Below are 24407 nucleotides of genomic sequence, written 5' to 3' on the forward strand. Positions count from 1 at the left end.
AGGAGACACGCTTGACGACAGCGTATTGATGGTGGCTCCCAAGTACTGAATGCACTGGACCGGAGTCGGGATAGACTTGGACATGTTGATGTGCAAACCCAGCTTGTTCAAGAGAACGCACGTCTTCTGGAAGTGTGCTTGAGCTTCCGAGAAGGAGGAGGCCTTGATCAACCAATCGTCCAGGTACGGGTAGATAAACACCTTGTTCTTTCTTAGGTGCGCTGCTACCACTGCCATGCACTTCGAGAATGTTCTGGGCGCAGACTTCAGTCCGAATGGCAGTACTGTGTACTGATAATGGTTGGCGCCGACTTGGAATCGCAGGAACTTCCTGTGTTTGTGTGCAATGGGCACATGGAAGTATGCATCCTGTAGGTCTATTGCACATAGCCAGTCTCCCTGTTGCAACTGAGGAAAAATCTGATGCAACGACAGCATGCGAAACTTTTCTCTGCGAATCCACTTGTTTGCCTGTCGCAAGTCCAGAATGGACCTGAACTCGTTCTTGTCCTTCTTCGAACCAGGAAGAACCGGGAGTACAGACCTCTTCTCTTTGAGACAGAGGTACGTCTTCTATCGCCCTTTTCCTTAACAGGATATCGGCCTCGGCCTGGAGCTCGCGGAGTTGAAACTGCGAGCTGACCGGAGGAATTGATGGAGGCGGGCTGGTGAACCGAAGACTGTATCCATTGCAAACAATATTCAGCACCCACTTGTCCTGAGTCATTTTTCTCCACTCTGCCAGAAAAAATTGAACGCTTCCCCCCACCGGAGCGGGTAACGGATGTAGGGGAAGTAACCGCTCAGGGTCGAGACCCAGCCAGGCCCTTGTTCGCTGTGGAGGACTGCTGGGCCCCTCTACCCCTCTGTCGTTTTTGGAAGGGTCTCCGGAACTGCTGCTGTTGTTGCTGCTGCTGTCCCGAAGTCTGTCCTCTCCCTCTGCCCTGTGCACCAAACCGTCTCTGGAACGGTCGGTAAGCCTTCTTCCCTTTGGGCTTCTCCAAGCCCACAGCCGTCAGGGTCTCTGCCTCCGCCTTCATGCAGGCCATCTCATCGTCGGCATGCTTGCCGAAAAGCGTTTCCCCTGAGAAGGGCAGGTTGGTCACCCGCTGCTGGGCCTCCGGCTTGAGTGATGTGAGCCTGAGCCAAGCATGGCGCCGCTGGTTAATCCCATGACAGTACCCATGGGCAGCCAAAAGAGAGACATCCGCAGCCACGCGGATGACCTGGTTCGAAACCAGCATCCCCTCCTTGAGGATCTCCTGGAAGTCCTCCCTCTTATCTCTTGGCAGGAGTTTGTGAACTGTTGCAGGGATTCCCACAGGGCACGGTCATACTGCCCTAGCAAAGCCGCATAGCTGGAGGCCTTCATGCCCGTGGACGCCGTCCCACAGGCCTTCCTGCCAGCTGAGTCGATCCATCGGCTTTCTTTGTCAGGTGGTACGGTTGAAGAAGGGGAGGTAGAGTGTAGTTTCCTGGCCGCCGTCACTATAACAGAGTCCGGAACCGGGTCCATCCGTAGAAAAGCCGGGTCCGAATCCGGGGACCTGTACTTCTTCAGAAGTCGGGAGGGAGCAGCCTTCGCCACTGCCAGCGTGAGGAACAGCTTCTCTGCGGGCTCTACCAACCCAGGCACTAGCGGCAGCAAAGGGCAAGACAAATGCTTTTTGTGAAGCGTCTCAAATATCACGGACGTCGTGGGTGTCAGAGCTGTCCCCGTAATTCCCAATTTCGCTGCCCCCCTCAGGAGCACATCCTGGAACGTGCTGATGTCGTCCACCGGAGACACCCCTGTCCCCGGGGATTCCGACAAGGTCGGTGAATAGGTCCTGGTGGAGTCCGTGCGGGACCGCGATCCACGCTCTTCAAGGTTTCCCTCACTGCCAACCAACAATGGTTTTTCTCATCTCATCATAGCCCCTCTCACACATATTTTATAGCACCTCTCATACCAGTGTTGGAGCAATTTACATCACACATACATACAGAGACAATGACATGTGGACATCATTTTATAGAAAATGTTACATAAGGCAAAGGGGACTGCAAGGTGTAGGATTCCCATGTCATCCATACAGGAAGGCACTTTTTATGAGTGCTTAGTCTAGAGAAGCACAAACTCATGATTCATAACATAGTGGTTAGGGATGACTATATGAATAAGAATTTGTTTCTACCCAAATAAACCTCTTTTAGCCACTATAATACTTAAAGAATGGAACAAATTTGTTAATAAAAAGTTTTAAAAAAATAAAAATAAAAGAATGGGTAAAATATAACTTTCTAACCGGTACAATGTAGTTTGCATTCAGTGCTTTGAAGGCAGTTCATAGCACTCTGTGTTAGATTACAATTGTATCTTATGAACTGCACAGTAACTGCACTGTTCTAAAAAAAAGAATCTCTCTGACAAAAGCTGTAACCACTCAGCTATCCACATAAAATATTGTCCTTGTTACAGGTTCTTTGCAGCGCTACCTTAGATGAGTAAAACCTGCCACTAGACAAACTCCCTTCTCTGTCCAGTAGATACATTAATCACCATTAATCACTTTTATTGATGCCCGAAAAAACTGCTGAATATAGAAAGAACTTTGCAGTACTTTTAAAACTACTCCACTGCTACAAAACCCTTAGGTGCCCCTCAATATTGTGTTCAGCAAAACAAAAGACATGAGTTGGCCCAAACCCACAAGAATCACCGACCAGAAACCTGCTGCCTACAGTCATATCAGGCTGCCCGAGGAGCAAGTAGCCCTGTTACATGGCAAACATTCCAACAACTCTTGAAAAAAAAAATCTTTTCACCTTCTAAACAGGCGGGACGGCAGGAAACCGGGTTGAATTTAGCACATACAAACCGCAGCCCACAAACAAAACCAGCCCCCACTCTTCCAGCCTTGGGCTTACCTGCAATTAATTTCTCTATTACTTTCTGACAACCAGCGAGGCAGTGAAGAATGGAAGCTATGGCGTTGGCAAGGGAAAATAGCCTTTACGCTGAGGTTTTTACCACGTTAATCCTTTACAAAGCATTTTTAGCGCAGATATTTTTACCACAACTTCTATACCCATTCTATACCTCTGTCAAGGCTCCCTTCCTGTTCCCTTCAAAACTGGGCAGGTCACCCCTCTGCTTAAAAAACCCACTGCTGATGCTAATGACCTCAACAACTTCCACCCCATGACTAACCTACCCTTTCTTGCGAAGATCACAGAAAGATGTGTTGCGAAACAGCTCTCTCGTCATATCAAGGACAATGATCTTCTTGCTAATTTTTAGAAAGGCTTCATCCAAAACTGCAGCACTGAAACAGCATTGCTGCAAGTGATTGATGACGCGCTGCAGATACTCGATTCGGGAGGGGGGGGGGGATCTTGTCTTCTAATTCTCCTTGACATTTCTGCAGTCTTTGACACTGTCAATCACAACACCCTCCTCAACACTCTTCAACAGAGAATGGGCATGGAGGGCACTGTGCTTAAATGGTTTGCTTCCTTCCACTCTGATAGATCCCAAATGATCAAAATAGCGGACAGTCTGTCATCTCCTTTGGCGGTGGGTCAAGGTGTTCCTCAAGGCTCTATACTTGCACCCACACTGTTCAATCTCTATTTGGAACCACTGGGAAATCTCCTTCGTAAATCCGGGGTCCACTATCATCTCTACGCAGACGACACTCAAATCTACCTCAAGGTTGCCTCCACTCACGATCTCTCCGTCCTAAGCTCTACTCTGGACTCCATTCAAAACTGGATGTCAACACATCAACTGATTCTGAATCCCTCCAAAACTGAATTCCTCCTCCTCACTTTCTCCTCCCCCGGTTCAGTCATGGATGGACCAGATGAATCTACTGAGCAATAAACCCATCATTGTCGACAGCGCAAAATCCCTTGGAGTCATACTCGACAAAAAACTCAATCTACTCTCCCACATTAATTCAACTGCAAGTCTGCTCGATACCTACTGCGCCTTCCCGGAGCACGACCTTAAAACCCTGGCCCAATCGCTGGTCCTCTCCAGACTGGACTACTGCATTTCTCTTCTTACTGGCCTCCCCAAATCCCACCTGTCCCCCCATAAGTCTGGTCTCCATTCAGCAGCTCGTTTCATTTATGGGGCCAAAAGAAGCGACCACATAACACCTATCTCATCCACCCTTCGCTGGCTTCCCATCGAAGCAAGATCTATCTACAAGACTGCCTGCATCACCCACAAAGCCTTGCACTCCTCCTCTCCTCACTATCTGAAGAATAAACTGAAACTCTCTGGAGGCTCTAGACCATCACAAAATGTGGAAAATCTACTGCTTGAACCTCCCACTTTCAAGAAGGAAAGATCGATGACCCAATCCTTTTCAGGCAGCGCAGTGAGAATCTGGAACTCACTTCCGCCTCAGCTCCGGACCACCATCTCCTCCCAGGCCTTCAAAACTGACCTCAAAGTTCTCCTCCTTCAAAGACACTTCCAAAGTTAATTCATGCCCTCACTATTATCTGAAGGAAGACCCTTTAGTATAGAACATTTCTATTCTCCATGACTATGGAAGTGCCTTCCCAGTGTGTTCGTGTGGTTTGAGAGACTGCCATTTATTGCAGTAATACCCTTTTACTTGTGTTTGGTACTCTTTTGTAACATGCACACGTCACTGTTCTCTTGTAACACACTGTTTGCTACCTCTTATATTTTGTTTGCTTTCGATACTTGCACAAGTGCCACCACTGCCTACGTAACGTTTGTTCTTGTGTTTGAGTGTCCTCCATTGACTGCAGTATTATACCTCTACTTGTACTTTGTACGCTTTTTGTAACCTGCACACGTCACTTTTTCCTCCTGTAATGCACCGTTTGCTATCTCTTGTATTTTGTTTGCTCACGATTGTCACTTTCGCCTCATGTAATGTAACTTTTGCATTTGTAATTTGTTCACTTGTAATGCTCTCATGTTTCAGTTCTGTTCCTATTGTGAAGCGCTCTGACACCCTCGGGTAATGTCCGCGCTATATAAAAACGCATAACTAAATAAGGTAAGTTGGGGGGTCTCCCTAAACAAATACATTATTTTAAAATACAAAAACAATGCTTGTTATTGACATGTGTTTTAAATGCATTTTCGCGGTAAAAACATGCGTGCTAAACAATTTGTGTAAAAGGCATGCTAACTAATGGAATGCAATGTACCATCGTACAACCGTTGGCAAGAACAAGGAGGCATAGGGCAGTATGTCGAAGTGCATAACCCACGAGGCGAAGAGCAGCAAGGCAAAGTGCAGAATCCACCAGGCAAAGGGCAGCACGGCAAAGGGAAGAACCCACGAGGGAAGGGCAGCAAGGAGGGGAAAAAAGGTAGCAAACTGGAGGCAAAAGGCAGCAGTAGAAAAGCGCTACTAACAGCAAAGTAGTGGGCATTCTGGAGCTTTATGAAGCCACATTTTGCGGCATTTTCATCACCTACAGCACTGCTTTCGCTGTGATTGGTGTAACGTCATGGCTAGTGATACTGGATCATGAATGGTTGCTCTGTCGTACTTCCAATCAGAGAGCTCCATTGGAGATTGCTGGAAAAAGGAAAGGAAACTAACATACTTTTGATGGTGGAAAGTACACACTAGAACATGGGTACTCAAAAACTTTCATTCAGGGGCCAAATTTACAGTGTGGTTTGGCGTCCGAGGGCCTCACCGGTGGGGGCGGGGTCAGTGGGGAGGGGGCAGGGTTAGAGCAACAAAAAAAACTGTGACCATGAGGTTAAACACAGGTCCCTGCAGTGGACGCCTTCGTCCACTGAGCCACCAGACCCAGCATACACACATCTCTCTCTCTATCTCTCTCTCTTTCTATCTCTCCCTCTCTCTATCTCTCTTTCTCTCCCTCTCCCTCCCTCTCTCTATATCTCTCTCTCCCTCCCTCTATCTCTCTCTCCCTCTATCTCTCTCTCTCCCTCCCTCTCTCTCTCTCTCCCTCCCTCCCACTATCTCTCTCTCTCTCCCTCCCTCTATCTCTCTGTCTCACTCACTGTCTCACTCCCTCTGTCTCCCTCTGTCTCACTCACTCTGACTGTATCACTCCCTCTCTCTCTCGGTCTCCCTCACAGTCTTCCTCTCCCTCCTTTCCTCTCTCTCTCGGTCTTCCTCTCTCCTTCCGTCTCCCGCCCTCCATCTCACACCCTCCCTCTGTCTCCTCCCTCCCTCTGTCTCCTCCCTCCCTCTGTCTCCTCCCTCCCGCTGTCGTCTCCCTCCCGCTGTCGTCTCCCTCTCGCTGTCTCCCTCTCGCTGTCTCCCTCTCGCTGTCTCCCTCTCGCTGTCTCCCTCTCGCTGTCTCCCTCTCGCTGTCTCCCTCTCTCCGTCTCCCTCCTCCCTTCCTCTATCTCCCTTCTCCCTTCCTCTGTCTCCCTTCTCCCTTCCTCTGTCTCCCTTCTCCCTTCCTCTGTCTCCCTTCTCCCTTCCTCTGTCTCCCTTCTCCCTTCCTCTGTCTCCCTTCTCCCTTCCTCTGTCTCCCTTCTCCCTTCCTCTGTCTCCCTTCTCCCTATTTCTCCCTCCTCCCTCTGCCTCCCTCCTCCCTCTGGCTCCCTCCTCCCTCTGCCTCCCTCCTCTCTCTGTCTGCCTGTCTCCCTCTCTGTCTCCCTCTTCTCTCTCTCTCTCTCTCTCTCTTCCCTCTGTCTCCCTCACTCTGTCTCTCTCCTCCCTCCGTCTGTCTCCTCCCTCCGTCGGTCTCCTCCCTCCGTCGGTCTCCTCCCTCCGTCGGTCTCCTCCCTCCGTCGGTCTCCTCCCTCCGTCTGTCTCCTCCCTTCATCTGTCTCCTCCCTTCATCTGTCTCCTCCCTCCATCTGTCTCCTCGCTACCGGTCTCCCTGTCTCCCACCCTCTCCCTCCCTCTGTCTCCCTCTCCCTCCCTCTGTCTGTCTCCCTCCCTCTGTCTGTCACCCTCTGTCTCCCTCCCTTTCCCTCTCTCTGTCTCTTTCTCCCTCTCCCCCGTCTCCCTCCCTTTCCTCCCTCCCCCTCCCTCTGTCTGCCTCTGTCTCCCTCCCTTTCCCTCCCTTCCTCTGTCTCCCTCCCTCCGTCTTCTCACCCTGCCTGTGTGTGCCCGGGATGAGACAGCTTCCCGGGCACACACACACACACAGCCCCACCCGAGCACTTCACAGGTCTTTAAAAGACCATTTGCATGTCAATGAGGCTTTTGTATTTCACCTACTCTTAGCACCCCTGCAGCTCCACTCTGACTATCACTGTAATGCTGGGCCCCCACAGAGCAGCAGAGTCTCTCAGAGTCGCACGCAGTGTTTGCAGACACTCTTTAAATGTTTGTTTTTTTAAACGCGGGTACGAGGTGTGCAAGGTCCGCGGGCCGCCACAGAAGGCTTGCCGGGCCGCGGGTAGCCCGCGGGCCGTACTATGAGTACCTGTGCACCAGAAGGCTAGGTATTCCTGTGAAATGCACACCCCCCAGAGATGATGCCGTGCCCCTACTGGGGGGCGAGCCCCACAGTTTGAAGACCAGTGGAGCGCAGTTTACTTATGGGAGTCTAAGGTGAGTGGTGTGCCTGTGTAAGTGCAGTGCGAGAGGTGTGTGCAAAAGGTGAGAGATAAACTGCATGTCAGCCAGGCTTATTGGAATTGTCAGTATTGGTTATAGAACTGTACATTTCTCCCAACATCTGGTTTACAAAGCACATCTCTCATCAAGAGCAAGGAGGCTTATAAATTGATTGCAGAAAGAATTAATTAATGGATAGCTACACCAGTTGAACCCAGCTGAAAATGTAAGGAGAAGCTTAGAGTGCTTCACCTTGTCACTTAACTGGCACCAGGATACACAGGAAGACTTATACATGTGAAAGCGAAGAGAAAACCAGTTATGGGAGTTACCAAGTAAAAAGCCCTCAAATGAACCATGTGAATAACATATCTTAATGCTGCCATTTATTTGTACAATTTCCATGTCTAAAATAAAATTTTGCGCTTATAGTGCACTGACACAAATAAAGAAAGGCAACATACCAAACGGTTTTCATCAAACACTTCGAAGAGAAGGCGATGCTTTTTAGGATCAACCTAGGAGGAAAATCAGAATGGAAAATGTAAGAGCGAACATATGTTTTCTAAACCTGCAAACACATTCAGAGCTACCAGTTAGCTGCTTTAGAGCAGAGTTGGCAATCCAAAAACCGCTGGATGAGGAGCGCATATTGTAAGTAAAGAACCTGGCCTCCTTAAACATTCGGACTTCTCAAAATGTCCAGTACATTTGTGACTCGTATATGGGAATAAGAACCAGCTGTATACATATAGCAAAGACAGGGTGATGAACAGACGGCCAGAATGAAAGAGAAACCTGTATATTATAAGGACAGTCTACGCAGGTTCATAAACAAAGCTTCATTCGCCAAGCTCTAGTTCAAAATCAACTTCTGGTTGACAACGAAGGTGATCTACAAAACTGAGTAACACCGTTGTAGTAGAAAACAAAAACAACAAACAGAGAAATGGAATGCAATACAAACGTAAAAGGAAAAAGAACAAAGTTAGCAATAACGATTTTGGTGCAGAGGACGACCGTTGCAGTCTTCTGCACTACTGCGCAACTGGTAGTCCTAATGGCGGGGGTGGGGTCCCAGGGGCAGCTGCAGTGCTTTAACCGGAAGTCTACCCTCACGGTGTCTTCGTCAGCCCCCACCTATCAGTGATATGAGCGTACCATGCAGGGCACTGATCTCACTGATCGCACCGGACAGAACAAGGAGGACCGTGTAACTTTGCCCCTATAGCCTGCCACGGTCAATTTGAATGAAGTATCACATGAAAGGGGAGAGTCTCCTCTTTATAGCAATGCCTTTTTCAAATTAATCCTTGCTCGTGAATCCCACTCACAGAGAGTATCAAGAGCGGGTAGGCGCCAGAGCTTACGCTGGTCTCGCCACCGAAACTGGCAAGCGCCTGCTCTTTCGGCAACAAACATCCCCGCCAGTTAGACCCCTGCCATTTGCCAGCATAAGCTGCCTTAGCAGAAGGCGACAACTGAGGAGGTGTACTCACATAAAGCCCCAGGACCAACCGCTCAGTACCTCCATCACAGGCTCAAGCAGTGGAGGGGTGAGGAATTGGGAGTAGGGTGAGGCGGCTGCTGCAGACAACCACGAGCAGCACACCCAGAGTCCCCAAGGCGGTGGGAAGGAGCCCATGAGGCCAGTGCGGAGGTGGGAGTTGTGAGGAGCACCTCCCCTCCTAACAGAGGGAAGGGCACCGGCGGAAGCCGCAAGGAGTACCTCCCCCTCCCACAGAGAGCCGTGCGGTGGAGGAAGCCGTAAGGAGCACAGGGGTCTCATTGATAAGCTGATAACCCCCACAGAAGATGAAAAAAAAAAAAAAAAGATGGTAAAAATACTCAGCAACAAGAAAACGGCCACACAAAGCCACTAAATCAGTCTAAAGTATCACCCAGAATTTTAAGGAGTGCAAGGATCTCAGAACACAACAAAAAGCTCTTTTTAAAGTCGCCACCGGGAGGCCTCATAACACAATTCTTATATAAACTGCTGCCCAAAACAGAGAGCACCTCAGCTATGGTAGATCAACCAAGATTTTGCGACGGGTCGGATTACAGTTCAGGGAGCCAGCTCCCTGCCATACAAGCACAAAGTGCAAAAATAGGAAGTACAAGCACTAAAATATGACGTTCTCAATCCTGCTCGGGGCCAGGATGCTCATCCGGAAAGCACTGCATTAACTCGCAGAAACCCAGTGCAAGTGGTGACTGGCCAAATACACTGCCGGGAACAACCTAATCTTTTCTCCCCGGTGCAGATATTGCCACGGGCACCAAAAGGATCCGGTCTAATAAAAACAGGTGCGTCAGAGCGGCTGCAAAACTCGGGTTACCTATCCCCTACATTCCTCCTAAATTTGGAATCCAAGATACAAAACACACTGGAGCGGACCCCAAATCTTCTCAGAAGCTCTAACGACAACCAGTGATCTCCTTCGCCCACTTTAAGCTCCCAAAGCCAGAATCTTTATGAGAGCAGTGCCATTCACGATCTAGGAGCATCACTTTCTAGGGAAACAATGCAAAATATGGCTAGGTCACTGCTCTGGCAATCGAAGAAAATGGAGTTACAATCGACCTTTTATCTACCATTGCACAACAACTAGCGGAGCTGAACAACAAGGTGGACTTCTTGGAGAACAAGTTTAGCGAGATCCAGAATAATAGCATCGGCATCTGCTCGTGCGCAGCTCTCATGGACACCTGGGCAACACTGCCAAAAATCCTTAAAGGTTTGATAGAATCATTGAAAAATCAAACAGGAAGCACGATGGGCCCAAGCAATAAGAGCAACACCACACCTGCTTTAAACCCAGAAAGCCTGCTGGGTGTTGCAGTAAGAGGCAACACGGGAAAACTGACAACAAATCCCGAGACACAAGATCCCTTGGTATCTACCAAACCTTTCAGCAGCCCACCCAGCTGTAACCCCAGCGCTAGTATTCCTTCCCCAGGGAGGCAAACTGAGGCCAACTATTCCAACCAGAAAAGGAAGGAGGAACCTCTCTCAAGGAGGGCTAAGAAAAAGTTGAAGAAACAGGAATAAAAAGTTAAGGCATCACAAAAACGTGTTCTCCTATTACCAACACATCCTCAAAATTCACAAATTATTACAGAGAAAAGAAGCCTCTTTCCGATTTTTACAAAAAATCATTCTTCAACTAACTCAATAGGCACAGCTCCAGCCGCTTCGGGCAACATAAAAGGGAGGGATAGTCGCACACAGCCAAACCCCCACAGGGAGATTCATCAAAGCCCAACAGGTCCGGCAAGAACAGTCCATTTACCGCATATACTAAACAACAAGAAGGCAGAGCAAAGTAATCCAGCGGAATCAGTAAAGGATCAAGAACCCGACTTCTGGGCTAGTATTCTTAAGGCAGAATAGAGAGCGTTAGCATGTTGAGAGCGGTGACTTTTTAATCGTAAATAGTTGTATCCTTCCTTGAACTGCTTTCTGCCCCACCTGCTGTATTCTGAACGTCTGGCCAAAACCGCGCTGTTTAAAACTTTGTCATTGCCTGGACCCACCCGCCAGTCTCCAGCTGCCCGACCGCTCGTGATTCCAACAACAGCGGGCCGCCAGGAGGAGACCGGCGAGGGGCTAAAGACTACAATACCCATAAGCCCTTGCTGGGGTCCAGCGTCATCAGGGAGCGCCAGGTGGCGCTTTAAATCACCATCGGACCCGTCTTGCGGGACGCCGGGCGAAGCCCGGGCAAAGGGCGGGCCCTCTGTGGCCCTCAGGGGACCGAGGAGGACGGGCGGGCCACCCCCCTGACATCTCGTGCTGCTTAAAACAACTAAGGGGATTTCTGTTTATTTTCCAGCTCAGTTGTTATTCAAGGGGTAATTCATCATCTACTATACACAAAAACCAAGTTAAAGGATGTCTAAAGCAAGGAAGACCCCTGTGGCCACGAGATCTACGACAAGAACTAAAAGTGTCTCCAATACCCCACTTCCCACAATAACTGTTATTGATCTAATGCTTCAGAAAACGATCAGTGTAGTGGCGGATGCCATACAAGATACAGAGAGACGCCTTTCATTAACTCCAGACTTGTGTTTTCCGGATCTCTCCTTGCATACCACCGATAACATCAATACTGTGGACAATACAATGAATTCCCAAGAGTCCATACTAATGTTATCGTTTACTTGGCTTCCAAGACCTCAAACTAGAGATAATACACCAACAGATTTGCTTATACCCTCTACAGGTAACAGCAGGGACAGTAGTTTTATGTTGCCCAGCGAAAACGGCATTAATACATGTCTCTTGCCCATAGCCTCTCCAGAACTAAGGGCTGCACCTGTGGGAGGTCCAATGCCCATAAGACAATCTGCCCCTGGAAAAAGTCATGTCACTAAAAATATAAATCGGCGATGTGGAAAAAAAAGAAAAACAACATCCGTAGCCAGGAAAATTCATCGCCCTATGGCTAAACAGAAACACTCAGCCAAGGATATCTGGTCTACTTTTAGACTGGCTAACTTTGCCTCCAAAACATTAACCCCGTGCCCATTTACATCCAGCCAAGACCCAGGACCACTCTCAAGTGATAAGCAGACAGTGTACACAAACACGCTTATACACCAAACAAGTCAGACAGACCACACACCGATAAATAATAAATCACTCCTGGGTGAATTAGAAACTCTAGTCAGGTCTCTTTTGTTGCCCATCAGTGAGAGAGTTATCAACATCGAGAAGGCATTAGGGAAATTTGATTGGGCCCAAAATGATGCATCTTCTAGTTTGCTTAAAATACTGAAAGCACCAAAAACAACCTCCACTTTTGTACCAGCAAGCAGCTCCCTTGTCCCAATTAGCACCAAAAACGCACGGGTAAAGAAAGCTACACAAAATACTTCCATCAAACAAACCTCGCTTAATCATAAGGGTGTTAAAGCCCCTACCAAATCTGCAATAAACCCAGACGCAGACGCCAATTCATCACACATAGTGGCCACAACCCCGAGCAGTGCCCCAATTCTACCTGACAATGAAAATGATGAAAGCGAATGGGCCGCTGAGGGCTCTCCGGTCAAACTAGTTAAAACTCATATAGAGCCATCGAGTCATATCAAAACCCCAGACTTGAGTATACCCACAAATATAGTAGGGTATAAATTGTTAAAATTCGGCGGTAGTCAAAAGACCACTTTACATAAATCTCTCTCCTGAATCTAGTCCATACACCATTGTTATGATCGGTGTACCTAAATTAGTTGGAGAGAGGACAGAATCTCAAGTGGAATTAAAAAATAAGGTGAGCCATTGGCTGACCACACATAGACCCATTCCCCATCATATAAACGGCCACATCTCTCATGTGAGAAGGGTAGACTGGGTGGGAACCAGATTCAAATAGACTGAGGGTGACTGCATTGTGGTAAATTTTGGAGATAGTCGTGCAGCTAGCTTCATTAGTAGCTGGAAAAGTGGCGTGACAAACAGTCTGATCCGCACAATGGACCTTAGCTACTTTTACCCTTCTAATATCCCTGGCCAAAATACAATACAACCACAGAAAATCTATGGTCAGGGGGGGACGCTTGAGCCAGTGGCTCACTACCAACCAAGGGAAACCCCATGGCCTTATGGCCAGGCCATTCCAACAGACTTCACAAACCATAGGCAGGAACCTTTATGGATGAGTAGGTCAAATAACAATTTCTCAAAACATCAAGAGAGAAGGGAGTTTTTACCTCATACACAACAACGACATTACTCATACCCACATCATCCAAACATGCAATACGGGGTTCCCATCTCAAACAGATTTGACGCCTTCTATGCTCCAGACTACCTGGATGAGATCGACTGGCAAACCGCACTCTCGCCCCTTCCTACCCTCTCTGAGCCCCCAAATAGGTTAGTATATTCCAACAAAATAGAGAGCACTAATCCAGAGAGTACACAAATTTCCATCCAAGAGTTAGACGAAACCTGTAAAGTAGAACTGTCAGTAAATCACCATGAGAGCACGCTGTTACAAAATGGGTTTACCTCACTACATTCTACCATCCAAGTTTATAGCCCTGTCCTCAGCGGTGTAAATCCCCCACTCTCTACCAGCGAAGTGCAAGCAGACATAGCGATAGACCGAGGTAATCAAGTTCCATCTTCATCCACGAATACGGTACAGGTAGCAGGCCCAGGCCACGCACCACCTTGTACCATAAAACTTTTATCCTGGAATGTAGCCGGTCTGGCTGCTAAGGTAAAGGATCCAACATGGATGGCATACATAAAGAAATATACTGTTCTGTGTTTCCGTGAAACATGGCTGGAAGATGTAAATGTACACATCGAGGGCTTTCAGAGTTTCTTTTTACCGGCAGCCCCTTCGAATAGTGGAAGATCAAAAGGGGGTTTGGCAACCTACATCAGCCTCGCACTTATCTGCCAGGTTTTTAACAGAGAATCCGATAATAGACATATTCAAGCCCTGGTCCTTAGGAGAGGTAAACGGGCACTCACCCTGATCAACTTTTACAACGCTGTACTTTCAAACAGGGAGTGTAATATCCTCCATTTACACAACTTCTTAAAAGCCAAAGCAGCAAGTTTGCCTCGAAACACTCTCATTGCTGGTGACTTTAACGCGCATCCATGTGGCAACCCTGTAACGACACCTATTGGTCTTTTAGGATGTAATAACAGGTCTGGTTTCCATTTTGACCACTCGACGCGTAGCACTCATGTAAACAACCTAACTGATGACAGGAACTTAACTGTTGCAATGTCTATGACGGAGGATTCCCATATCTTTGACGTTCCCACGTACAAAGGCTCTGGTCACGGATCCTACATAGACAACATTTTACTTTCTAGAGATCTTGTTGACTTAGCCTCTGATTTTCAAATCCATACAAGCATTTATAGCGACCACAATCCTATCTCTATTGTAGTAGGAGGAGGTATATTTGAACAGCGGAAGACGCAGAAAGATTGTGGGTTTCTAAAACCAATAAACGGAAACCGACGTCTGAAATGGTCAAAGGTTAACAGTGACACTTTGTACAGCTCAATTAATACCAGTTGTGGCCAAGAACTTGGCCTTTGTGTCTCTCCAACTACATCGCCTGAAATGACTCTAAATGCCTTTTCTGTTGTGGTTCATAGAATTGGTCAAATGTTAACCATACCAGTGAAGGGTCAGTCTGAATACCAACCAAGATGGTTTGATCAAGCATGTTCAAAGGCCGGACCAAATCTTAAAAAGGCATTAAAGGCTATCCCAAGAGATCCTGTCCTTATAAAGACTCTGAGAACTAAATATAAGGCAGCCCTGGCAGCTCGGAAAAGAGAAGTGAAAGCAGGCATTTGGGAGTCTCTGCTTGCTCCCGCAATCCTGGGTAATAGCTCTAAGTTTTGGAACATTATTAATAAGCCTCTGTTTGATGATCCTAGTAACCCTACGCTTGGAACTAACATACCAGAGGAAGAGTGGGTATCTCATTTTAGTACAATTTTTAAAAGCGATGAGCCACAAGCGGAACTTGTCTTTAAAACTTCTGAGGAAGAGGGGAAGAGCTACGCAACGATTCGAGATGGCCGCGTAAGCTCCCGGCTCCGTCGACCTCCACCGGCGGTCCATATATCCTGCTATTCATCCTATACTACCACCGGGCGCCTGGGTGTATGAAGTCTGCCTGACACCGTTGGTGCAAATCCGGTCCTCCTAACTGCTTGGGTGACAGAGTTCTGTCGTGTTTTGTTCTGGGCCTATTCCAGGGCTGCCGCCGGGACCTCGATTTCCTGTCCACCCAGATTGCAGTCGATCAACAGCGGCTGTGAGTCCGCTTTGTGTGTGCCTAGAGCCTCGGTAGTGAGCCCGGGGCTCGAGTCCTGCTTCGTCTCTGTGGCCCGGGGGATGGAGGGGACGGATGGCGCACCATTGTTGAGGTCCATCATGGCCACCATAGGGGCGCTCCATACCCAGCTTACCGTCACGTATGACCGGCTCGCGGAAAAGCTGGAAAACATTCGCCTGGGACCGGACGACGACCCTGTGACATGTGACCAACATCCTTTGATACCGGTGGAGGACTTGACGCATCGTTCTGAGGTTCCTTTCCATCTTGCCCTGCTGAGGAAGATTTGTTGTGCTTTACAGTGGGGGAGGTAGAGAAGGGGATTCGGGGTCTAACCTGCAATAAGGCTCCTGGCCCTGACGGCCTCCCTCCTGATTTATTTAAATCAAATACCCATTTATGGGCCCCAGTTCTTACCGCAGTAATAAACGCTGGAGTATCAATTGGCTGCCCAAAGTCCTAGGGGTCTTCAACCATAGTGCCTGTATTTAAGAAGGGCGATCGAAGCAGTGCAGTATGTTACAGACCTATTTCGTTGATTAACTCAGTTGCTAAGGTGGTGGGGGGTATAATTTTAAATAGGATGGTAGCATGGGCCAATGAAAACAACATAATGTCGCCAACACAATACGGGTTCAGACCAGGCCATTCAACGGTAACTCAATGTCTGAATCTGTATTTAATAAACGGAAAATACACTATGGCTAGAAAAGGGACCATTCATATGGCCTTTATGGACTTATCGTCCGCCTTTGATTGCGTTGACAGAGGTAGGCTTTGGGAGGTCCTGCAAAAAATGGGAGTGGAGCAAAACCTGATTAATTTTTTGGCTGACCTCCACTCGGACACAAGAGCAAATGTCCGTTACACCCAAGACATGAAAGTAACTAGGGATTTTAGGATAAACCGGGGAGTCAGACAGGGGTGCATTTTAGCCCCGTTTCTTTTTAATCTTTACATTAATGAACTGGAAGAGCATCTATTAAAAACTGGTACAGACTATCCATACATAGGAAGGAAGGGCGTGCCCGTCCTGCTATATGCGGACGATGCCGTCCTAATCTCTAGAACCGCGATTGGCCTTCAAACCTTGCTAGATTCATTTTTTGAATTCATGAACTCCCGAGGCCTGAGCATCAATAATTCGAAATCTTTTGTTATGATGACAGGATTAGGACCCAAAAAAAACATACCCCCATTTAGTAAACGGTGAAAAAATACAGACAACTAAGACTTTTTCGTACCTTGGTGTTCTTTTTGACCACAAACTAACGTGGGCACCAGCGATACGAAAGAAAAAGGGTGAGGTAGTGCGGGCAAACGCAGCAATAATAGACTTTGCAAGGAAAATGGGAAACAGCCCAGTGGCTGCTGTTCTGAAGCTATACCAAGCCAAAAGCACTGCAGTCGCGTGTTACGGGATTGAAATATGGGGTTTTGTACCTTTAGATGACCTTGAGGTCACTGAAAATAACTTTTTAAAGCAAGTGTTAAGGGTCCCTAGGGGTACGGCAAACTTCTCTGTCCATGAAGAACTTGGCATGTCCTATTTAAGTGATAGGATAGCTGTTAATCCCTTGCTGTGCTGGTTAAATAGCTGGTTAAATACAGACATACCCCTCACCAGAAACATCTTACAAGAAGCACTAGCGTGGGAAGGGAGGTATAAGATCCCGTGGATAAAATACGTCAGAAGATGTCTCCTTGAAATAGGCCGGCTGGACCTTTTCCTAGCCCCAGAGAAAATAACTAAATCAGATGTACCTTATGTGAAGAACACCTATATGACATCCAGGTACCTAGTGAGGGAGGAGAGAGCGCATAAGAAAAATAGTGTGAGATTGCATGCTCTGACAAAAACCTGTTTACAAATGGAACCTTATCTATCCTGGCCCATGTCGGGTTACGAACGCTTTTTGTTGACAAGGTTTCGATTTGATTAGTTTCACTTATTGTTAGCTGTACCAAGTGGGGCCCATAAAGGTCAAGTGTTGCCAGCTTGCGGCTGCGACAATAAGTCTCCGCAAGATCTGGCACACTTTTTATTCATTTGCTCGTATTATACAGTTCCTCGTAATTTGTTTTTAAAACCTCTACTTAAACAGCTGTATTTTGCACAAATCAGACCAGCACTTTATTACCTTCAAATGCTAAACAGTGACTGCACTATGTTTGTATGTAGCTTTTTAAAATTAGCACTTAAGTTTAGAAAAAGTATGGAAGGTTAATTAATTTTGCTACTGATAGGTATATCTTTTTAACTTAAATTGTATATTTATATCTTTTAACCTGTAATCTCGCTTGTGACCGTGACCTTTTGGAAATACTCTTTTTTATAATCATATCTTGTGTCAAATGTTTATGTTATGAAATGTACTTTTATGATTGTTATATGTAAACAATCGAATAAAGATATTTGACTTGACTAGTCGTATTCATTATTTCCAGCTTCGTGAGCTGCTAGTCCTGCTTGTGGGTTCCCGATCTGTCCTTGATACATTTTTGGGGTGAGCTACTGGTCGTAGTGGTATTTTAGGTTTAAATCTTTTTATTAAGAGCAGCACCATCAAGACAAAACATACATTGCACAGGTTATGTGGTTCAGTAGCGACAGAAAGCGAATGGAAATTAAGTACAACCCCAAGGGGGCGGACGTGATAATCAATGGCCAACTGGACCAGCAAAGGTGCATAAAGACTATATGTGTAGCTATTATCCCCAACAAGGAAGCCCTCTCCCTTACCTCCCTCCATCCCCCAACAACCCTCCCACCCCCGCCCTCTTGTCCAGTGCTCATATTTGCCAACTCGTTGTTCCCGCACACCCGATCTTGAGCGATCCATCCTCTGTATTCCTTAAGAGTCTGCCTTTTTAGGCTCTGTAAGTCTCAACAGGCGAAGGTATCTCGGGCAGGTGAGCTCCCTGAATTCAGTGACTAACAGAGAATGAAACGGTTGCCAGAGGTCGTCAAATTGGTCAATGTCTTCCGCCAGGGTGAGAGAGAGTTTCTCCATTCCTAACACACACCACAATTTGTGCAACCAACCTGTAGTGGAGGGGACTGTAGCCGTTCGCCAGTGTGTAAGAATGTTCTGTACAGCAGAACCAAAAGCGATGGACATCTGGCATCCCCTACGTGAGCGCAAGGGATATGTCAGTGGATTAGGGAGCCCCAGCAAGGCATAGGCAGGTGAAGCGGGGCAGTTCCGTTTGAAAGTGGGTGTCAATTTCATCTATCACTTGCTTCCAGTAATCCTGGAGGAGCGGGCAGTCCCACAGGAGATGCAATAAAGTGCCTGTGTGTCCGCAGCCCCGCCAGCAGTGCTTGTCTCTGTTGCGGTCAATCTCATGCAGCCGTTCTGGGGTATAGTACCAGTACGTGGAAACCTTAGTGAGTGTCTCTGTGAGCCCTGTGTGGTATGCGGAGTGGTGCGCACTGTATGAGATCTGGTCCCACTCGCTGTGACTCCGTGTCCTGCCTAATTCACGTTCCCAGCGTTCCCTGCCCGGGTTATAGAAGTGTATTGCGGAGGGCTGTAAGAATTTTTAGAGGTCTGAGATCAGTTTGGAGTCCGAAGTGCGTGAGAGAAGCCATTGCTCATAGGGTCGGAGTTTTCTATCCGCCGACTCCCGTACCTGTGGCTGGAGTGCCCAATGTCGAACCTGCATGTAACGCAGCCGGTCCGACTCGGAAAGGTTATATTCCTGTTTTTAGAGCGAGAAGGGAAGCACCCCGTCCGGGCCGTAGACATGGTGGAGGACTCTACACCCCCTGGGCCTCCAATGTGTGAATGCCCCCGGCGCCAGGCCCGGAGTGAAATCCGGATTACCGACCAGTGGGGTAAGTGGGGAGGGGAATGTGGTAAGGTCGTGCTCGATATTAGTGGCATCCCACGCTCTTAAAGGGACCCGTGTGACAAATGAGGCGTAAAGATTGGCAGGTCGTGGGCTTTACGAAGAAAAAGTATCTCTTGGAACAGGCGTCCCGCAATCGCCTAGTCCTGAAAGAGCCAGTGCCTTTCTGACTCCCATCTGCTCCATTCCACTAAATAGCGCAGTTGTGCCGCCTGGAAGTATTTAAGCAGGTTCGGTATCCCTAGTCCTCCTGTTTCCGAACTTCTTCATTCTCGGCCTGCGACCCTGCCAGATAAAACGGGCGAGGTCTGTTTGCATTTGTTGGATCCACCCTAGCGGCGGTTGCAGTGGCAATGCCCTGAAAAGGTAAAGGATTAGGTAAAGGATTTGGGGAAGGATTGTCATTTTGACCGCTACGATCCTGCATAGCCAAGAGAGAGGGAAGTATCTCCAGCGTCTCAGTTCTTTCCGAACTCTCTTTCTAAGTATAGTGTAGTTGGTCTGTACCATAGCAGGAAGTGTAGGGGCCAGCTGGATCCCCAGATATGGCACTGTGGTGGATGCCCATTAAAGAGAGAAGAGGTTTTGTAAGTGGGCCCGTGTAGAGGGGTCCAGAGACAAATCGAGGGCTACGGATTTGTCCATGTTAATTTTGAATCTGGCCACATTAGCGAAGGACTCCAGCTCCGCCATGCAAGCCGGCAGAGCCGTCTGCGGGTTTTCCAGGGACAACAAGACATTGTCTGCATAGAGACTGATGGTATGTGTGAAGCCACCAAATCTTATCCCCATTGCGTCCCGGTTCTGGCGGATGTTCTGGGCGAGTGGCTCCATATAAAGTTCAAATAACAGTGGTGACAACGGACAGCCCTGCCTTGTACCCCTCTCTATATTAAAGCTCTCCGAGCTGTAACCATTGACCCGTACCACTGTTGAAGGGAACTTGTAAATTAAATATGAGAGTACAGAACTTCTCTCCGATGCCAACCTTCACTAGAACCTGTTCTAAGTAGGGCCAGTGGACCCAATCGAACGCCTTCTCGGTGTCTACCGCTAGCAGCATTCTCTACCCAGGTATGCAGGAGGCTTTTTTTATGAGGTGCACGACTCTCTTGGTATTATCTACCGTCTGGCGCTCAGGGATAAATCCCGCCTGATCAGGGTCTATTAGGCCCGGCAGGTGAGGGGCCAGCCTGGCTGCTAGAATTCCTGTGTATAGTTTGAGGTCCACATTCAGCAGGGATATCGGCCTGTAGGAGCCACACTTGGCCTTGTCCTTTCCCGGTTTGGGGATGACCGTAAGGGATGCGCGCAAGTGATCAGGCGGAATGGCGGCTGGGTCTGAGAAGGTGTTAAAGAGACGCGTAAAGAATGTTGGTTAACGTGTTGCAAATCGTTTTATAAAAGAGGGCTGTAAAGCAGTCCGGACCCGGTGCTTTTCCTGGTTTGAGCTTGGCGATGGCTGAGATCACATCTTCAATGCGGATATCTCTTTCGAGGTATTCCGCCTGTGAGGGCTCAAGGGAGGAGAGTGTGACAGAGTCTAAGTATTCGGCCGTTGCTGGAGCAGCCAATGGGCTGTCCGTGTACAAGGCGGCATGAAAGCTGCGGAAGGTCTCCTCGATCTGGGCGTCCTCTGTGGTTTTGGACCCATCTGGGCGGGAGAGCTCTTTGACCCTCTGAGTTTGGCGGACTACTCGTAGTTTGTTTGCCAAAAGACGACCGCATCTGTCCCCCCCCAGTGTAATAGGCTTGGCGTAGCCGCAGTGCCGCGAACTCTGCTCGGACCGTGTCTAAGGCTGCCAGAAGTTGTTGTGCGGCTTTCAATTGCTTCCAAATCCGGGGTGCCCCGGTGCGTTTGTGCATTTGTTCAAGCTCATGCACCTGCTGTGTGAGCTCTTCACGCTTGTGTTGCCTGTCCCTGTTCTCCGCGGAAGCAAGAGCCAGAAAAACTCCCCGAACAATCGCCTTCATGGCCGCCTATTGAGTCGCCAGTGTCGTGTCTGAGTTAGCGTTGTGAGATAGGTAGTTATAGATCGTGTCTTGTATATGTTTCACTACTTCTTTCTTGTGCAGTAAGGTGTCTCTAAGGCGCCAGACCCTTGGAGGATGCGACGCTGGTGGTAAAGAGAGTGTTGTAGTGACGGGTGCATGGTCCGATAGTGAAATGACCCCTATCTCTGTGGAGGTGGAGAGGGCGCTAACAGGACTAGAGACCAGAAGATGGGCCAGCCTGGCATAGGTCTTGTGTGCATTAGAGTAGTAAGTGTATTCCCTATCGCGGGGTGTGAGCGGCGCCAAAGATCATGAAGATCCAGTTCTGCCAGTCGATCAGTGCAGCTGGGCGGAAACGTCCCCGCTTGATGTGTGCGTTGAGCGGACCGGTCTAGGTACGTGTCAAACACCATGTTGTAGTCTCCCCCCAGAATAATATGCCTGTCTGTTGTGTCCGCTATCTCTGTAAGGGCGGAGTGAAGAAAGTGTTCCTGGCCTTCATTAGGGCTATAAAGGGACCCAATCGTGAATGTCAAGCCCCCCCCCATCGCAAAGCGTTATGCAAGCAACCTCCCTTTCAGCTCAGAACTCTTGTGTAGGACCTCTCCCCTAAAATGTTGTGCCACCAATATCGCCACCCCTGCCGTCTTAGTGTTGCAAGAGGAGAAGAATTGGGTCGGGAATTTGCGTGAGCGGAGCCTGTGGCAGTCTCGGGCTAGCAAGTGGGTCTCCTGCAGTAAGCAAATGTCTGCCTGGGCATTTTCTAGGTGGGATAGGATTGCGCGCAGTTTAATGGGGTTGTTTAGCCCTCGCACATTGAGAGTCAGGACCTTAAAAAATGTGGGAGGCATGATTCACTTGGTGAAGGGGCCTGCTAACCTCCGGGCTCAAGTGAGTATGTAGTATGTGTGTGAATGGGCGATGGACAGTCGGTTGTGACCTCAGGGATTAACCCGTCAAGTTGAGCATCCTCATTGTTTTCTAAGCACTGGGCATCCCTCCCCTCCCTCCCCTCCCCCCCACCCCTTTCCCCCCAGGCACCTACTCACCCTCCCCAACTCCCAAAACTTCAACTCCCCCCTCACCCCGCTTCCCTCTCCTGTCCTTCTCCCCTCTCCCCCCACAAACCCCAACTCCATGTCCCCGAAAAAGGGTATGGTCCCAGACCTGTTCAGTCGTCTCACAGGGCTGTGGTAAAGTACTCATGGGGTCGTACAGCCGTGTTGCAAGCCGTTGCCCCTCCAAACCCCCCCGGACCATGCAATGACAAAGCTGAAGTGTTCTCTCCCGTCATGATTTTCATTCTGCGGACCCAGTGTCTCGGACTACTTCTTGAATGATGTCGACCATCTCCTTTTTAATGGTCTGCGCGTCTGGTTTAGAGATGCCGTCGTCGGGAAACCAGTTGCCAGTCATCTCTTGGCTGTTTACGGGAAGCCTCAGATGGCGTGTTGTCTTCCTTCTGGTCAATGTCCAATAATGCACATGTGTCTTGAAGGGAGCGCATCTGTCTTATCTCGCCATCCCACTTAAAGATGAGGCGGAATGGGTGTCCGCATGAGTAGGGAACTCCTTTGTTCCTCAGGAAGTTTGTAGCGATCTTGAAGGCCTTGCGTTTCTAAAGCGTGATTGCCGACAGATCCTGAAAGAGTGCAACCGGATGGTCTCAGAACCTCAGGGGTTGCTGTCTCCTGGATTCTCTTAGGATACGTTCTTTAAGAGGAAAATCGGGCAGAAAGGCTAAGATATCTGGGGGGGGGTCCCGACTGTCGGCGCGGCATACCCACCCCTGTGCGCTCTGTCAATTCGGATTTCAAAGTCTCCCGATTCTCCAAGGATTTATCGAAATAAGGCCTGTAGGTAGCCCATGATGTCCGACCCCTCTTCCTTCGATAGTACACCCCGGACCCTTATGTTGTTCCGTCGCGATCTGTTCTCTAGATCCTCTGCATGTGCCTGCAGGTCCACATGCTGCTCTATCAGCCTTAAGACCTCCTGTTGCAGCTGCTCCACTTCCTCGCCGCAAGCCGTGTCCGTTTCCTCGATGGTGGCGACTCGTTCCCCAAGGACGTCCACTTCTCTTCTGATCTCGCGGACTTCCCCAGCCACTTCCTGTTTCAAGGAGTAGAACAAAAAAGGGGCTGGCTCTGATCAGCAAGGCTGAGCCTATATCATAAATAACAACAAAAGATGCCAGTGCTGATAAACGTAACTTTAGACGTATGATTAATCCTCCACAGACAGAAAATCAAATTCCAGAAAGGGAATGCTTCTTAATCGCAATTTTATTATATGTAGAAAATCAACAATATCTTATAAAATTCATTTTACATTTGAAGTAGAAGACATAGGGAAAAAATCAGAAGTGGGAGTGGACACATAAGACTACAATTATTTGAAGCGAACCACCATTCGAAACTGCAATCATATCACATTCACCATACAGTCACATTCATTGGATGGATGTGACTCTTAAAACCACAGGGCAGACCAGTAAGGAGATAGGCCTATCTCCTTACTGGTCTGCCGTGTGGTTTTAAGAGTCCCATCCATAGACTCTTTTCCATTTAGTTGTAACAAAAAAATTTTGATATTTGAAAACCTGTTTGTGTTATACTACTTTTCAATCAAAAATCTGAATGTTCTGTCTCATTAAGGCAGTTCCAGTTATTTACTCTTCCTTTTGTAGATAATGTATATATGGTATGTACAAGCTAAGTATGTATGTGTTGAATGTATGGTGAATGTGATATGATTGCAGTTTCGAATGGTGGTTCGCTTCAAATAATTGTAGTCTTATGTGTCCACTCCCACTTCTGATTTTTTCCCTATGTCTTCTTCTTCAAATGTAAAATGAATTTTATAAGATATTGTTGATTTTCTACATATAATAAAATTGCGATTAAGAAGCATTCCCTTTCTGGAATTTGACTTCCTGTTTCAAGGCATGGAAATCCTCCCGAGGGGAATTAAATAGGCCCTCAAGGAAGGATCTGGTTATGGGTCCTTCGCCCTCTGTAGAGTCACCAGATTGTTTGGGCGCTCCTGGGGACACCTGACCTTTGTCTCCCTTAAGTTGTCCTCTGCCGAGCATCTTCAGGAGAGTGCGGTCCCCTTTTTTGCATAGACCCGCCATTGGGTGCTGTCTGAGTGGTCAGTTTTTGCGGGGTTTAGGTGCTGTAT

The 24407-nt window shown here is 48.2% G+C and overlaps 1 protein-coding gene across 2 annotated transcripts in view; it reads right to left on the reverse strand.

The window, feature by feature from the left end:
- The window catches only part of NEDD4 (NEDD4 E3 ubiquitin protein ligase), a 1992497-nt gene that overhangs the window by 1706762 nt on the left and 261328 nt on the right, over positions 1–24407 (reverse strand). For both annotated transcript variants that reach the window (XM_086958341.1, XM_086958342.1), the window contains exon 5: positions 8003–8056. In XM_086958341.1, coding sequence (XP_086814467.1) covers positions 8003–8056 — 54 coding nt within the window. The remainder of the gene's footprint in view (positions 1–8002; positions 8057–24407) is intronic.

The sequence above is a fragment of the Lissotriton vulgaris genome, chromosome 2_1, assembly GCF_964263255.1.
Source record: "Lissotriton vulgaris chromosome 2_1, aLisVul1.2, whole genome shotgun sequence".
Taxonomy (NCBI): Eukaryota; Metazoa; Chordata; class Amphibia; order Caudata; family Salamandridae; genus Lissotriton; species Lissotriton vulgaris.